Below are 15,713 nucleotides of genomic sequence, written 5' to 3' on the forward strand. Positions count from 1 at the left end.
ATGACTCATCATATCAATCACCCATGAATAATTATTGGGCATGCCAAAAAAGCCAAAACTGAGATTTAAAGAAGGCGTAGAGTTCAGAGCCCTGGATATTTGTATACTGGAGTCAGAGGTAAACCTGTCCTTTTAGTTTTTACAGAGCATGTCACCGAGACAAAGGTTTTTAATTAAGTCGGTCTTATGAATAAAACACGAAACACTCGGTCAAGGGAGGGTGAAGTTCAGAAAAACTACAAGCTTCGCTCAACATCAAGGCAATTTTAGCTGCACACTGCTCGCAAGGTAGAGACCAAGAAAATAAGCGTTGTACAATTGCATATATATTTCGGGCGTGAAATCACCACAATAGGTGAGGGGGGTGAAGCCGAAGTTTATTGAAAATTGTTTTCGCTTCTAGTTATTACTCTGTGAATTGTATTGTTCGATTTTGATATTTCAGAATTCTCTCATCAACAGCCATAACCTCCCTTGCCATCAAACTATTCGTGGGGATTGCTAGCACACTATGTTGCACTATTAAATATTTTGTGATATCATTATCATAAAGGGAGGCGTGTCTAAAAAAGGTTGACAACCACTGTTTTGGAGTCTTAATATATTAATAATATATTCTATAGAAGAACGCGTATAGGGGTTTAAAGAGAGTTAGAAATGTATCATGTTTAACATTGCTTCGAATCGTGACGACAAACGATATTTTTTTTAATTAACCGTCACTTTCTCATTACCTAAGATCAACACCTTCACAGAGCAGCATTTATTAACCATGTAATCCAGAAATAAAATTAAAATACGCTGGTGAATATAGCTAAAAATTTTCAGTGGGCCCGCCAACGTATTGTTTACTTTTCATTTGGCTCGCGAAGGAATATAAATGCCCACGCCTGGCATTGAATTTTAGCCACACAATTTTGTCTTAAATTACATGAGAATTAAAATTATAGCCAAACATGTTTTTTTCAAATAACATCACTATCTGAATTATAGAGTTCACAAAAAAAATGAATCAAGTTCAGTTCATATCATTTCACAATTCATTCTAATAAGCTGAAGAATGGAAATGGTGCACTATACAGCTCCCATATGCAGGAAAACCAGAAATTACAATAGGGTTAGAATTGGAGCATAGAAAAAATTCAAACAGAAGATTAGAATTGAAGCGACGAAACATTTCACAAATTAAAACAGAATTAGATTACCGGCAGTTCGCTATAATTGGGCTAAGACTGCATGAATTATTATCAAGTTGTCGATGTCTGCAACAGGGTTGTAACCGAGTCACAATGCTCCGAGTCACAAGTCAATCTCAGTTTTATAGTTTTGACTCGAGTCAAGTCGAGTCATTTTCAATTCACCACCGAGTCAAGTCCGAGTCCAAGTCACCGAGCAGAGGGTCGAGTCCGAGTCATGGTATTATGACTCTCGAGTCGAGTCAAAGTCATTGTGTTGACTGCCCAGTTTCCAGTTAAAGGCTTGTTAAATCCACTTTTTGTAACTCTGTTTGGTGATATCGAATGGTTCGCATTTATAATATACTAATTTTCGTAATTTTTAGAAGTTTCTGGGCGCATTTTCAAGTACCAGTACCAATAGACGAAATCCCAATAGTGTGATTACTTTATTATTCCTCGAAATTACAACAAAAGGTCGGTCTTGGCCGTCTGAGTCTCGAGTCATATGACTTGGTTCGAGTCATGCGCAATGACTCGAGTCCAAGTCGAGTCAATACACAAATTGACTCGAGTCGAGTCGAGTCATTTCCGTAATTTGAGAAAATGACTCGAGTCATCTGAAAAACGTGACTCGAGTCGGACTCGAGTCGAGTCATTACAACCCTGGTCTGCAACTCCTCACGTGGCCGGAGTCTTGCGAATAGCCCATTACTGTCACCGTCATTTTTTTGTTTTCTTTTCAACGTCACTGTGGACATTCATATGCGATTTCAACCCATCTCTTCTGGTGAACTCTTTCCCGCACACCCCACACCGATATTCCTTCAGACAAATATGAATCTTCATGTGCCTTTTCGTCGTTGAACTGGAACCGAATGCTCTACCACAGATTTCGCAGGGAAATTTCTTTATGCCAAAATGACCTTGCAGATGCTGCATTAAACCGTCTTTCTGTCGAAATGCTTTGTCACATATTTCGCAACGATGAATTTTGACGCCCATGTGAACACCGATGTGTAATTGCAATACGCTCTTATTACGAAACTTCATTCCACATATTTCGCAGGTATATTTTTCTTCGGCGTGGATTTGCAAGTGCTGGATTAAAACCACTTTATGGCGAAATTCTTTGTTGCATATGTCGCAACGATGTTGTTTGATTTCACTGTGAACATTCATGTGTGTTCTTACATAATCTTCCGTGCGGAATTCCATACCACAGACACTGCAAGCATATTCCTTGACCCCGAAATGTCTTAGCATATGTACCGTTAAATACTTTTTCTGACGAAACTTTTTGTTGCATACCTTGCATTGATATTGTCTGTAGTCAGTGTGGATGCTCTTATGCGAGTTTAAATCGCGCGGCCAACGGAACTCCATCCCACATACATCACATGTATATTCTTTGACATCGAAATGAATCGACATGTGTAACTTTAAAGTCCCTCGGTCATGTAATTCCTTGTTACATATATCGCAACGATGTTGTTTGACGCCACCGTGTCTATTCAAGTGCGCTTTTAAACCTTGTTTTGTACGGAGTACCATGTCACATATATCACACCGATGTTGCTTCACATTGCCGCGTATTGCAGAAAGACTTCCCAACTGCGACTTCGCTGGAGTTTCGCTCCAGCACACGTCGCTTTTATGTTTACTGACTCCCTCTCGAATGCACGTTTTCGGGTCCGATCCGATCGTAAGCATATCAACCGAATTCTGACGTGAATCTTGATTTGCGTTGCTACCATCGTGCACTCCAGCACGCTTCGCGATGTTACGATTATTCGACATGAAGGCTTCGTGACTGAAGTTCTCAAATTTCATTCACGATATCAACAAGATTAGTAACATTCGTACCCGTATAATTTTCGCTGATAAATGGAAACACATGATGTATGCTGACCAAAATATGAAAGGATACCGATATTGTAATACCGTAATCTCTGACTTGTGCTTCCCCGACTGCTGTAGTAACCTATACTTTTCAATGCTGAATTTCAAACGTTCTTTCTTGCTGGATTAGAATGGATTAAAGTCGCTAAGAATGTAGGCCTAATAGATGGTGTTGTTGGTTGTTAAATGGTGTTGTTGGTAAATTTTGTACTTGAATAAGCTGCACAGAATTGGCTTGGAATTGGATTGTAACTGTCCTATTAATATAGTTGCCTATTTGGAGCTTCGAGCTCACAATGAGTGAATTAAGTTGCGACTACATCCCTTGAAAATTAAAGAACTTATTATGTCGAGTAATAGTGCCGCAGGACTAATATATAATTCAACTTTCAACGCGCGTACTTGCTACCGTCTACATGTTCTGTTGATGCAGCTACAATAAGTATCATCCTATGACCTATTTCCGTCTACCACCAACGCGTACAACTGTTCGCGGTACCTACACGACTACACAAGCGACGGCTTAATGTCGGTAACGGCTGAATAAGCGCGAAAAGTAGTCGCAATGCTGATCATGCGTTGCCGGTGATTTGCTGGTTCGGTGCTTAAGCAGGGATGCTACTGGGATATTTCGGAAAAACCCAGATGTGGCCGCTAAGTAAACCCAGAAAAACCCAGATCCTATATTTCACTTAAATTTATATGCGATGGCTGTGAGAGTGGAAACTGACAGTCATTAATTACAGTTATACAGTCCTGGAAGTAAGTTTTAGCCCTTGATATTGAAATTCCCACAGTTCATACAATAGATTTTGCTCGGTAAACACTGGAAATCCCACAAAAATATGTGGTTTTCCTCTCGACGCATTGCTATGAAACAGTATGGTGCGCGCCAATACTCCAAACAATGCCATTCCTCATCTCCGAGGGCGATTTTAGGATATTTCCAGTGACTTGGCAAAATTGAAAGTAGCTTTCGGTTGATTTATCCTGGGACAATCACTTTTATCTGGGATAATATGACCGGTACTTGTTTAGTCGAAATATAAACTACCAATCATGACTTTTAGGGTATATGCGAATGTGCTGATGATAACCTACCGATTAAAGCATTAAATTCTCCTATCGTTTTGAATTATAAGACAACAGTTCCAATGAGTTGAACAAACTTTCTGCGACCTGGCAGTTAGTATTCAATGAAGCTCCATTGCATCGCAAGGCTTCTCATTTAGTAGTGAAACAGTTTCTCAAGACTCTGCCGTTACAATAACAGCGAAATCCATCGGCAATGGCGAACTGAAGTGTGTCCATTTACGACATTATGATCTTATTAATCTAATAATTAATTTTCGAGCGTAAAATTGTCCTTACAAACATGATGTTTAAAAATCCCAGATTTCAAGGACAAAAACCCAGAAACCCAGGTGATGCTCGAAAAACCCAGATCTGGGAGGAACAACCCAGGAGTGGCGTGTCTGCTATAAGATAAAGCTATCAGATTACCCTTAGCGATGGGTGAGCTCACGGTATTGAAACAACGAGTTAAATTGGCGCTTCTCTGTATCACTCAACGAGATAACGCAGCCGCACCGTAGTCAAGGATGTTCCGCTAGAAATAGCTAACGAGACGCCCCTAAATATCATCCGCTGTGTACAAAGTTAAATGTCCCAGGTAGGGTTGCATTTAAAACAAAAATCAATTTAAAACAAACGTGTTTGAAACAAGGTCCTTGTTTAAAACATGTTTTTTATTATGCTGTTTTAAAGCCATGACTTCACGGATATTCAATTGTGACGTCATAGTGGATTGACATTGATAATTGAAAATATAGGATAATAGCTCCTTTGCCGAAATATCTGAACTATTGTTGTTGAACCGACTATTTTGAGGGTTCCAACCATCCCGTATCGATATACGTCTGCTAATGGTAATTGTCCATGTTCATAGGCTCATGCAACATGTTTTTTGGGAAGTATTTACACAGTTATGGCATAATTTCACAACTTATAAAAATCACAATTTTTTAAAAAAGGCCTTTGTTTTGAACAAAGTGTTTTAAAACACCGTTTGTTTTAAATGCAACCCTTGTCCCAGGGGACTTCAATCAAAGTCCAACGTAGGTGTAATGATAGACGGTTATATAGCCGTTGCTCTTCTTCGAAGATATCCCCGATACCACCTCAGTCAAGTACAGTGATGGTTCTCAATCGGTGCGCCAGATCCACAGGGGTGTCCTGCGTACCGCGTCAGTCTCAGGGGATTCCTGCAGTCGAGGGAAACACACCCTCTCAACTCATGCACATAAGGTGCAATGACTGGGGCGATCTTTTTGATTTGGAGTTCAGCGAAGCCTTGCAGATTAGCTTTTTATACGCATAACACATAATTGATTCTAACTTGATTCAAAATTATGAGGAACAGAATAATCCCCGTATCGCGGCATAACTTGATTCCATAGGGAGTATAGGGACGTTTCAGTCGGTCCATGAACATATGAGCATGCGACATAACAGCATATGGCTTTCCGGGTCACATTATAGCTGCTTCGTGGTTGAATTCAATATATTAGTGATCCAGTCGGAAAACGGCGTAATGAAATATACACGGGTAGCCATAATCCCCTCTTATCCAGCATGGATTGGATGTCAGTAATAGTTTTTTTCAAGGGAATTTGTAATCTCCGTATCCATCATTGCTAGGCTTACCATATTTTGGAAATCTAAAAAGAGGACACTCTTTCAGAAATTTGCAACTTGCAAAAGCGGAGTAGAATTCTCAAAAAACGGTTAACTTTTCCCACTTTGTGATCGGTTGACTAAAAAAAAAGGTCATATTTCCCGCTCAGAGCTAAAATCACCGTTTTTCACTCCGAAATACCCGCCGGAGCTTCACTTCTGTGCTAATTTGTGGCATATCACTCGCAATTTGCTCTAAATCTGACCTAATTATCAGCCTAATGCCGGTGCGAACCATGGAGCTTCGTAAACACCCCACATCCGGTGGTTTCCAACTTTTTATGGTCGTGACTCCGTCTCCAATTTGAAATTGTTTCGTGGTCCAGATCAAAATTTGACGCGCTGATTACTAAAAGAAGTCAGCACCCTTGTCCAGACTTACGGCTATATTTGAAGCTGATTACGTTCAACATCTTCGCGAACTTAATTCAAAATATAAAACTTGCTTTTGAATGTCTAAAACCGTAGGCTGTATCAACTGAACAGGAAATTCGTTTACTTTGAAGCCTGTTCATTAATATGCCACGGTTACACGCTGCCTACATACCTCGCATGTGTAATCCGGATTCAAAATAAAGGCAATGTGGCGAATTATGAGTAGCAATTGAAGTCACAAGAAATCACTCTTTCCATACAGTTTAGTTCAAACCTTCTTTGTTGCCATTTTCACATTACGCATTATACGGTATGTGTTTCAAATTGTTACGTGATACGTTTACAAATCCCTCATTCGTAAAACAAGTCTATCAGTGCTGGTGATTACTATATGACTCATATCAATCACCCATGAAGGATTAATGGGCATGCCAAAAAAAAAGCCGAAAACCGAAATTCAAAGAAGGTTTAGAGTTCAGAGCACTGAATATTTGTATACTGGAGTCAGAGGTAAACCTGTCCTTTTAGTTTTTGACGAGCATGTAACCTAGACAAAGGTTTTAAATTAAAGTCGGTCTTATGACAAAAACACGAAACACTCGGTCAAGGAAGGGCGAAGTTCAGAAAAATTGCAAGCTTCGCTAAACATCAAGGCAATTTTAGCTGCACACTGCTCGGAAGGCAGCGACCAAGAAAATAAGCTTTGCACAATTGCATATACATTTCGGTGCATTTCGGGGGGGGGTGGGGGGCGGGCGGGTGAAATCACTAGAAGGGGTGAGGGGGCGAAGCCGAAGTTTAATGAAAATTGTTTTCGCTTATAGTTATTACTCTGTATTGTATTGTTCGACTTAGATATTTCAGAATTCCCTCATCAACAGCCATAACCTTCCATGCCATCAAACTATTGCTAGCATTCTCTGTTGCACTATTTAATATTTTGTGATATCATTATCATAAAGGGAGGCGTGCCTAAAAAAGGTTGAGAATCACTGTTTTAGAGTCTCAATAGAAGAACGTGTATAGGGGTTTAAAGAGAGTTAGAAATGTATCATGTTTAACATTGTTTCAAATCATGACGGCTAATAGATAATTTTTTAATTAACCGTCACACCCCCGCCTTCACAGAGCAGTATCTATTAACAATGAAATCTAGAAGAGCTTCTTGGAGGTACAGAACTTCAATATACAATTGAATAATATATTCATATTAAAATGAACCCGAATATTTTCGGCTGACACTCGTCAGGGGTAATCGTCAGCAACTAGTAGAGAATTGGAAAGAACAATGTATATCAACAATCGTATCACAAAATATGACGTCACCAGCATGAAAGAGAGAGCGTTCAATGTACTATTTTTAGGTGGTACACGAACTCCTTTTGTTGACAGAGTTTTGGTTGGTGTATTTTGATAAATATATTACTGTTACCGTCATATTTTTGTTTTCTTTTCTACGTCACTGTGGACATTCATATGCGATTTCAACCCATCTCTTCTGGTGAACTCCTTCCCGCACACCTCACACCGATATTCCTTCAGACAACTATGAATCTTCATGTGCCTTTTCGTCGTTGAACTTGAACCGAATGCTCTGCCACAGATTTCGCAGGAAAATTTCTTTATGCCAAAAAAGAGGACAAAATCTCAAAAAAGAGGACAAAAGGGCGTCCTCCGAGAACACTTTCAAAAAAGTCAAAAAAGAGGACAAATCCTCTTAACACTTTGACTGCCAACAATCCTAAATATAGGATTTTACTCAATCCCATAAAGTGCCAGCGATCCTATCATTAAGGATATTTTTGAAATGAGTACAGTAATGTCCGGAATTGGTTCTATCCCCGGATTACGGCTGTATCCGAGGCTAGTGAATAGGCTTGTTGTCATAAACAACCATTTTTCGTTGCCGGAAGTATTTTTTTTAAATCACATCTGCATACAATAGGTCATCCTTTTTTTGGTTTGACCACTAGGTGGCTTTTCATAAAATGAGCAGCAAAAATTGAAATATTTTTATAATTCCTTGATGTTGAAATTTTTTTTTTCATAAGTTGCGCAAGGTTCGCACTTATCAGCACGCCCGATTCCAGCCAAATATCCAACTAGTCGAAAATTCATTGTTCGCTGGCGTTTACTGGCAATTTCCATAATAGGCCTTGGCAGCTAAAGTGTTAAAAGAGGACGTATGGTTAGCCTAATCATTGCGCACCCGTGTCGCTATCATTTAATATAGCTGGTGTTTTAGTCTAAACATTTGTGTCAAATGACGTTGATAACGACTTTTAAACCAACCTAAGATAGGTCGAAAATTATATGGGTGACTGAGTGCCTATGATTATCAGCAATTTCGTAAGTTCTCTATTCCCGACCCGACACCGCGTGATTCCCGGTAGCAATTTGCAAGTTTGCTAGAGCGTAACATTGTCGTAATGAACGCCAGTCGTGCATAACGTTTGAAATTTTCGTCACGTCAAGTCAACAAATTCACCGACCTGCTGGGCGCTGAGGATCTGCTCACCAGATTGTCTTCCTTCTCCTTAGTCGCTCTTGAGGTGAAGTTGGCAATCCGCATCCCTCCGTCTCGATGGCTAAACAGACTCCTCTAACGTGCAGCGGTCACACAAGGCCTGTTGTCGATCTTGATTTCAGTGAAATAACTGAAGATGGTTATTTTTTGATAAGTGCTTGCAAAGGTCAGTTTCCATTTTCTAAGCGTCTACCATGAGTTACTTTATAAGTGTGCTAGTATCTATCGTGGTATTGGCGTTTTGAAGGTCAGAATGTATATGGACTATATCTATTACTGGTTAGGCACTTTACAAGGAACGACGTAAAAATGGAGAAGATTTTTCACAGATGGCAAGCCAATGTTACGACAGGGAAGTACTGGTGATTGGATAGGAACATTTCAAGGTCACCACGGTGCAATATGGTCTGCAACCCTGAACCATGACGCTACTCGAGCTGCGACAGGAGCTGCAGATTACACTGCGTAATATGCTATGTTGCTATTAGTTTTTTATCTTTACCTTAGATACCGTAAATAACGCTTATAATCAGCACAGAAGTGTACGATGTCTTTTCCAGTGTATTTGAACATGTTGGTATGCCTTTATATAAAATCAGAGTGTGCTGTGGTATTGTTGTATCCTTTCTAAATTATGTATATTGCATTCAGAAAACTTTGGGATGCAGTCACTGGGAACGTTTTGGCCTCATTTGATCACAAGCACATCGTAAAAGCTGTTTCATTTTCTCCCAATGGGAAGAGGTTGCTCACTGGCGGCCAAGAGAAGACATTGCGTTCCTTCAATACTACAAACCCGGAAGCCGGTAATGTTCTTTGTTTTGATGGGCAACAGACTAATGGTGCTACTTAGCAAGTTTATTGCAAGCTTGACGCAGCAAGCTGACTACACTTTGGGTTCGCTCCCAGCAGTGGACTGTGAAACTGCACTGCACATCATATGCTAAATTTTATTGTCAATATTTAAAACTTATGCCTGCCTCTATTGTAAATACTGATTATGTGAACAAGTCCCAATCTATCTTGTGTAGCGAAGTGCCTAGGCCAGGGGTGGGCAAACTTTTGAGCTCGCGGGCCGCATTGAACATCTGAATCCATTCGCGGGCCGCACTATATAAAATTGGGATTATTAACCAAAACGAAATATTGATATTTGATTATATAGTGAGGACATGGAGATAATATACGTAAGTGCTTATTTAAAACAAGCCAAACATTGCTTTGATGATATCGTACACGCGTCAGAAACATATAGCGGCGAGATTTCATATAGGCTGGCGGACCTCAATAACCAATTTGTCAAAATCATAGAGATGAAAGTTGGTTGGCCCGATTCTTAAAACAGGATTGAAATTTAAATCTGTGAGCAGCGATCTGTACATAGATTTACTAATTCCACTTTTGGTTCAGTTCCAGGACACACAATGCTGACAGCATCATAACCATGTTAGCTTCAAACGTTTCTACTATGTGTAGATAAAATATAAATACCCCTATTCTACGCATACAAACGAATATACCTAAGACACGCCCGACTCGTTTTTTATAAGCACAAGACTGAAATAATTAAAAATGTAGTGGCCAATCTGAAATCCCACTCGTGATCCAAATTATGTCAATCTCGTTGCAGCTATCCCGCTGTGATATTAAGTATTTACCTTAGATCAGTGATTCTTAAACTTTTTAAGACACGCCCCCCTCTTATGATGGTAAAAGATTTCGCGCCCCCTTATCGTCATATCACAAAACGCAACCAGGATGCAGGAAATATGTAAATGTAAATATGTAAATACATAATTGTATGTAAATCGCGCGGGGCGCGAAATTTTTTTTCAGTTGCGCTCAGCTTCGCTTCAGATCCTTTCACGCCCTAAGGGGGGCGTGCCCCCCAGTTTGAGAACCACTGTCTTAGAATTATCATGGTGAAATATACTAAGAAATAGTTAATCAAGTCCCTGCATTAATTCGATTTTTAGTACGCATTTTATCAATATTTAAAAATAGTTTCTTTAGACTCTCGCGGGCCGCACAGAACGGCGTTGCGGGCCGCATGCGGCCCGCGGGCCGTAGTTTGCCCACCCCTGGCCTAGGCCTATATAATCGAATTATATCCCGATTTGTGAATTTGAGTTCCTCAATGTAAAATGATTAGATTTTTTTAAAACTCGGTATAGTAAATTAATTGTACTGCACGAATATAGGCCCAGCGGCAGATATTGTACTTTTTTGACATATTCATTTCTGAAAAAGACCTGAAACGATTGACTCAAAGTGCCGTTGCGTTTGTAGCAGGAAGATAAAAAACAATTTCATCATTTTTTGCATTTGTTTAAATTCTGATTCCAGCTTTTCCGATGACGATAATTTTTCGTTTGACCTGGAAACATCCAGTTCTAATGAGATACAATTTTCATATTTTACTGCTAATATGCGGCCTCCTATTATAGCATGCCCCAGGCAAAACTAATTCATTTTTAGAAGTCTAGAAGTCTTACATCGTAATCATAATTGAGTTCGTCATTATCGACAAGTTCATTGCTCTGGAAGAATATTTTACAACGTCCATTCTTCATTCTGTACTCGTAACTTTCATTATTATCACTTCTCACTAGTATATCTAATTGCTATACCGGTATTGAGTAATAGATTCGGTGAGGCAATCAAATTGTGTATTCATTGCTGCTTGTACAAACGTTTGATTCGAACCAACGCATGTTCCTTCTGTAGAACCGGAGCAAGTGGGCAAACATGAGGGAATCATTAAGAAGGCGGTTTGGATCGACGACAGGATGGTATTGTCTGCCTCTGAAGACAAAAGTATAAGGTAGACGTCAGAAAATCAATTGTTCCCTAGATGCTGGATGTAAACCTACTGTGAAGTCAGCTGCCGAGCTTTTTTTCGATACTTCTGTAGGTTAATTTTACACTTTCGCTCATAAATTTGGCACATTTTTTATTCTTCCCAAATCAGTAAATATGAAGCTCTTCGGGCTGATGCCAAAGTTTTTAACCCACGAAATCGTGCTGTATATGGAAGAATATGACTGCGATGCTCGTATCAACATTTTGAGATGCAGCAACAGCCATTAAGGCTCCAATCTTATGTGCACTTTCACTTTAGCCTCACATTATTTTTTTACCTTAGTTCTGTGTTGATTAAGACTTTCCTTAAAGCTAAATAATTTGACTTTACTTACCTCTTCAGATTGGTCGCTTACGGGTGATGGGGATCACCTTTTTTGTACCGTAACCTCAGGTCAGGGACAATATGCAGTACAGCCAGTTGTAACTTTAAAAGCGGGAATTTGCCATATCCAACTAGTACGGGCCGCTTGCGATTGAACTTGGGAAGAAGTTGTAACGGAGTGGCGGAGTAGTATAGAGTTTCTGCTGGATTTTTGGGGCTGGTCGTTGGTCACTATTTCGAACTCATCTCCTTACGGCTAACCAGAGCGCTTTCTGAAGTATTCTGACTCGCTAAATATTGCCTTGTCCTTAAGAAAGTGGGACACCACTTGCAACCGGGAAGCACAACTGGTGAGGTTCGACTCTGCCATCAGCGACATCGAGCTATCTAAGGATGGAAAGACTCTGGTTGTCGCGAGCGGCAAAACGGTTTCGATATATGACGCCTGCAGGTGAACAAGCCCGTTCGTTTGGTGACTGCTTTGAACACTGACGCAATTGTCGTCTTTCGTGTGCGCAGCCTGGAGAAAGTCAGAGAATATACATTGCCCACGCGAGTGTTTTCCGCCAGCCTACACCCCAATAAGAAGTCGATCGTGGCCGGAGGAGACGATTTCAAAATTTATAAATACGACTTCGAATCTTTGAAAGAGCAAGGTAGGCCTGTCTCGAAAGATTGTTATCGAGTCAGCTTGATTAGGGAAATATTGTGTCTTTTGACAGACTCGTACAAGGGCCATTTTGGCCCGGTTCATATCGTGCGATTCTCGCCGGACGGCGAGCTATACGCCAGCGGTAGCGAAGACGGCACGGTCCGTTTGTGGCAGACCAATGTCGGAACGAATTATGGATTGTGGAAAGTGCTGGTCGCGCCCGATGGTAAGAGTCGGGTGCTTGATGCTTTTTAGGCGGAGGTGGTCGCTAACGTAGTACTTTCATTTCTTCGGAGTACTCAAATAGCTTTTGCCTACTTGTACTACTTACTCTATACTCGAGTGGTTATGTTTTTAGACGGCTTCCACTTCTGCTTAACAATGTTCAGTGTTTAGGCAAAACTAGGCATACGAATACTTACTTTTTCACATGGAAATCCGTACTTGCGCTTTTAGAGATTCACAACCTTACTTCCACATCATGGGGTCGTTTGGCTATTCTCGTGGATCGCGGAGACAAAAATTAAATGCGAATGACTATTAGAAGAATGTCAATTAAGCGGATGCTATCGGCGGTTCATTTCTGGATATTTTAGCTAATCTGTCAAAATAGAAGGCAAAACTAATGCGAACCCTGCAAACAAGGTGTCAGATCAATCGAAGCGTCACTTTAACCGCTACCTAACATAACGCAAGGGTTGTGTCTGTTCATTAGTGTGAAGATTAAATTGTCGGTGGGGGGGGGGGGGGGGGCATAGAAACCAATAGGACGGTTGTATTTCCTTCCTGGAAAATTGCAAGTGACGTGTAGGCTATGTGTTAACAATATAATACATACACACGACACGCACAATAATCGCGTAAATAAACACGTAGTAATCAACACCCCAAATTGAGAGTCTGAGAATTTTGAAAAACGTGTCCTCCTTTCCCGATTCCAAAATATGGTAACCCTATGAAACATTTTCAAATAGAAATTTGGGTCGCGACTCTTGCTCTACATACTTGAACATTCTCAAGTGCTTCCACTTAACAATTTTTCAGTTTTTAGACTAAACGAAGCCTAGAATACTTACTTTTTTCCTTGGAAATCTCTACTTGTAGACCTACTTGATATTCACGGCCTTCTGCATCTATTTACCTCTACTTGATCAAATAGTTTTGTTTGTAGACGCGTTCCCCTGGCAATTTTCAGTCAAAATCAGGCCATTTTTTACTGGTAAATATCTGCTTGTAGCCTACTTGTACTTATGTAGACATTTGCTGCATTATTTTTACTTGTACTGTACTAACGATCACTAATTTGAACACCTCTGGCTTTAAGCTACGCGATTACTACTTTATCCTTTTCATTAAAAGGTCAAGACGTAGCGGCGGCTTCGTAGGATTGGCGCTGTCGGAGATAGGAAGGCTCCGTGTAAAAGTGCTGTGCCCGAGAATCATTTGCGGTGTTTTGTTTGCGAGCGGATCATGGAGCTTCACGTTGCTCACTTTCTCATCTATCAAGCTTTTATTCGTGCGATACCATTCGTGTGTGAATGCGGTTATGCTCTGTACTTGAAATATCGGACCTTATCGGTTGCGTCGTCGATCAAGACAAGTATTCAATCTGGCGGCTCTTCGTGTTGCTTTACTCGCTATAGAACCCGTATACGGCGCTCGTGTGAAAAATACCGGAAGTATAAATAGCCCAATTCGTCGGGTCGCTGTTCTGTCGTGCAGGAGATGGGTTTTATTCAGAGCAGAGATGTGAACAGTGCCAATTACCGATTTCCTGTGAGTGCTTCTAACTTTGTCATGCGTAGCGGATACATATTCATAACTCCTGGTTCTGTGCTGAACGCTGCTAACTCGTGGGAAATTAGGCTGAGCAGGACCACTAGTGTTGTAATCGTGGCTATGCTCTGCTCATATTGGACATGGGATATTTAGGACAAGCACTGTACGCGATTCAGCTCACTCTGGGACGCTGCACCCTAATATGGTTGATGTGGTCTGAAATTGGAGAAAATTTGTTTGGTCTGAACCATCGTATCCAGAAGCCACCGTAATGGTACTGCGGCTAAGAGATAATTCAAACTATCTCCGTTGCACGCTAGCTACATAAATTAATGTCAATCGTGCGTCGTCGCTGCTTAACCCGTTGCAAAATTGCTGGCACGATATCTTCACTGTTGTGCATGCTCAACAGGCTTGTACAATGTGCAAACTGAACAGTCAGTTGATGGTCAAGCTTCAACTGACCATCAACTAACGGTTTTTCGAGTAGTTCTAGTTCTTGTACCGGATTTTGAAAATCGGGTTGTTCTAGTTATAGTCGCGACTGTTGAGAGTTTTTAAAATGGAGTACTGTTTTAGTTCTATTTGCGCTTTTTGAAAATCCAGCAGCTTGTAAAAGTCTGATGCTCAACGCGATCAGGCAGTCACAGAAGGAAAGATTTTTAGATAGTTGTCAGCCGATATTATGAAGGAATCGTTTCTTACATCTATGGGTTGGGTAGTTAATTGTTTGAATTGTTTACTTTGGTAGTGGCCAATCTCATCGCATCTCGCCATGTTCGTTCATATCACGCAGTACCTCATCGTATCATTGTAGTACTGCCGTTAACATGTAGGCATGTAGCGCAGCGTTATAACGTTCTGACGACAGGTGATAGGCACTGCCTCACTTGCCTCCCGTGACCCCATGTCTCTGACGTGTCACACCTCACGGTGAGTATGTAGGCTACTATTGTAGTGACCATGTTTGGCTGCATCTAAAAAGGGGGACATTTGGGCGAAGGGAGGACATTTCCTCAAAAAGGAGGACTTATGGTCACCCTAATCAATACCAGTAATTATAAATTCTGAGCCGTTTGTGATAAATTGCGCTATCATCGGTGAGGCTAGTCTCGCCCCTTCGCAGCAAATTGGGTGGGTGATTGATTGATGTTGAAAAGCAGTCATTCATTAGTCTTTCTCTACTCGGTGCAGGAAATTTTCAAGCCCGGGGACACCTGGATATTTGAAAGTTTACCAGTCCAGTTCTATATATCTTTGGACTCAGCGTTTCAGAAATGTGGATTGACTCGGTCCTCCGACCAAGATCTACGAGTCAATTTCAAGTCATCGGTGTCGACTAAATCGCTGCGTCTTGTGCATGCTCGGATTGTTCGCGAT

The 15,713-nt window shown here is 40.7% G+C and overlaps 1 protein-coding gene across 2 annotated transcripts; it reads left to right on the top strand.

The window, feature by feature from the left end:
- Positions 1–8,646: 8,646 nt before the first annotated feature.
- Positions 8,647–14,253, top strand: LOC145441249 (serine-threonine kinase receptor-associated protein-like). Of its 2 annotated transcripts, none has more exons than XM_080319071.1 (8): positions 8,647–8,881; positions 9,045–9,180; positions 9,367–9,521; positions 11,443–11,539; positions 12,216–12,353; positions 12,422–12,558; positions 12,625–12,791; positions 13,914–14,253. In XM_080319071.1, the coding sequence occupies exons 1-8, from the start codon at positions 8,773–8,775 to the stop codon at positions 13,923–13,925; spliced, it is 951 nt and encodes a 316-aa protein (XP_080175197.1). In that variant the 5' UTR covers positions 8,647–8,772; the 3' UTR covers positions 13,926–14,253. The 2 variants fall into 2 exon arrangements, with proteins under 2 accessions (XP_080175197.1, XP_080175196.1); XM_080319070.1 differs by having other exon boundaries at positions 8,648–8,881; positions 12,625–12,780.
- The last annotated feature ends 1,460 nt before the right edge of the window (positions 14,254–15,713 follow it).

Source organism: Botryllus schlosseri, chromosome 6, assembly GCF_051294905.1.
Source record: "Botryllus schlosseri isolate E-star chromosome 6, Bs_hap1, whole genome shotgun sequence".
Taxonomy (NCBI): domain Eukaryota; kingdom Metazoa; phylum Chordata; class Ascidiacea; order Stolidobranchia; family Styelidae; genus Botryllus; species Botryllus schlosseri.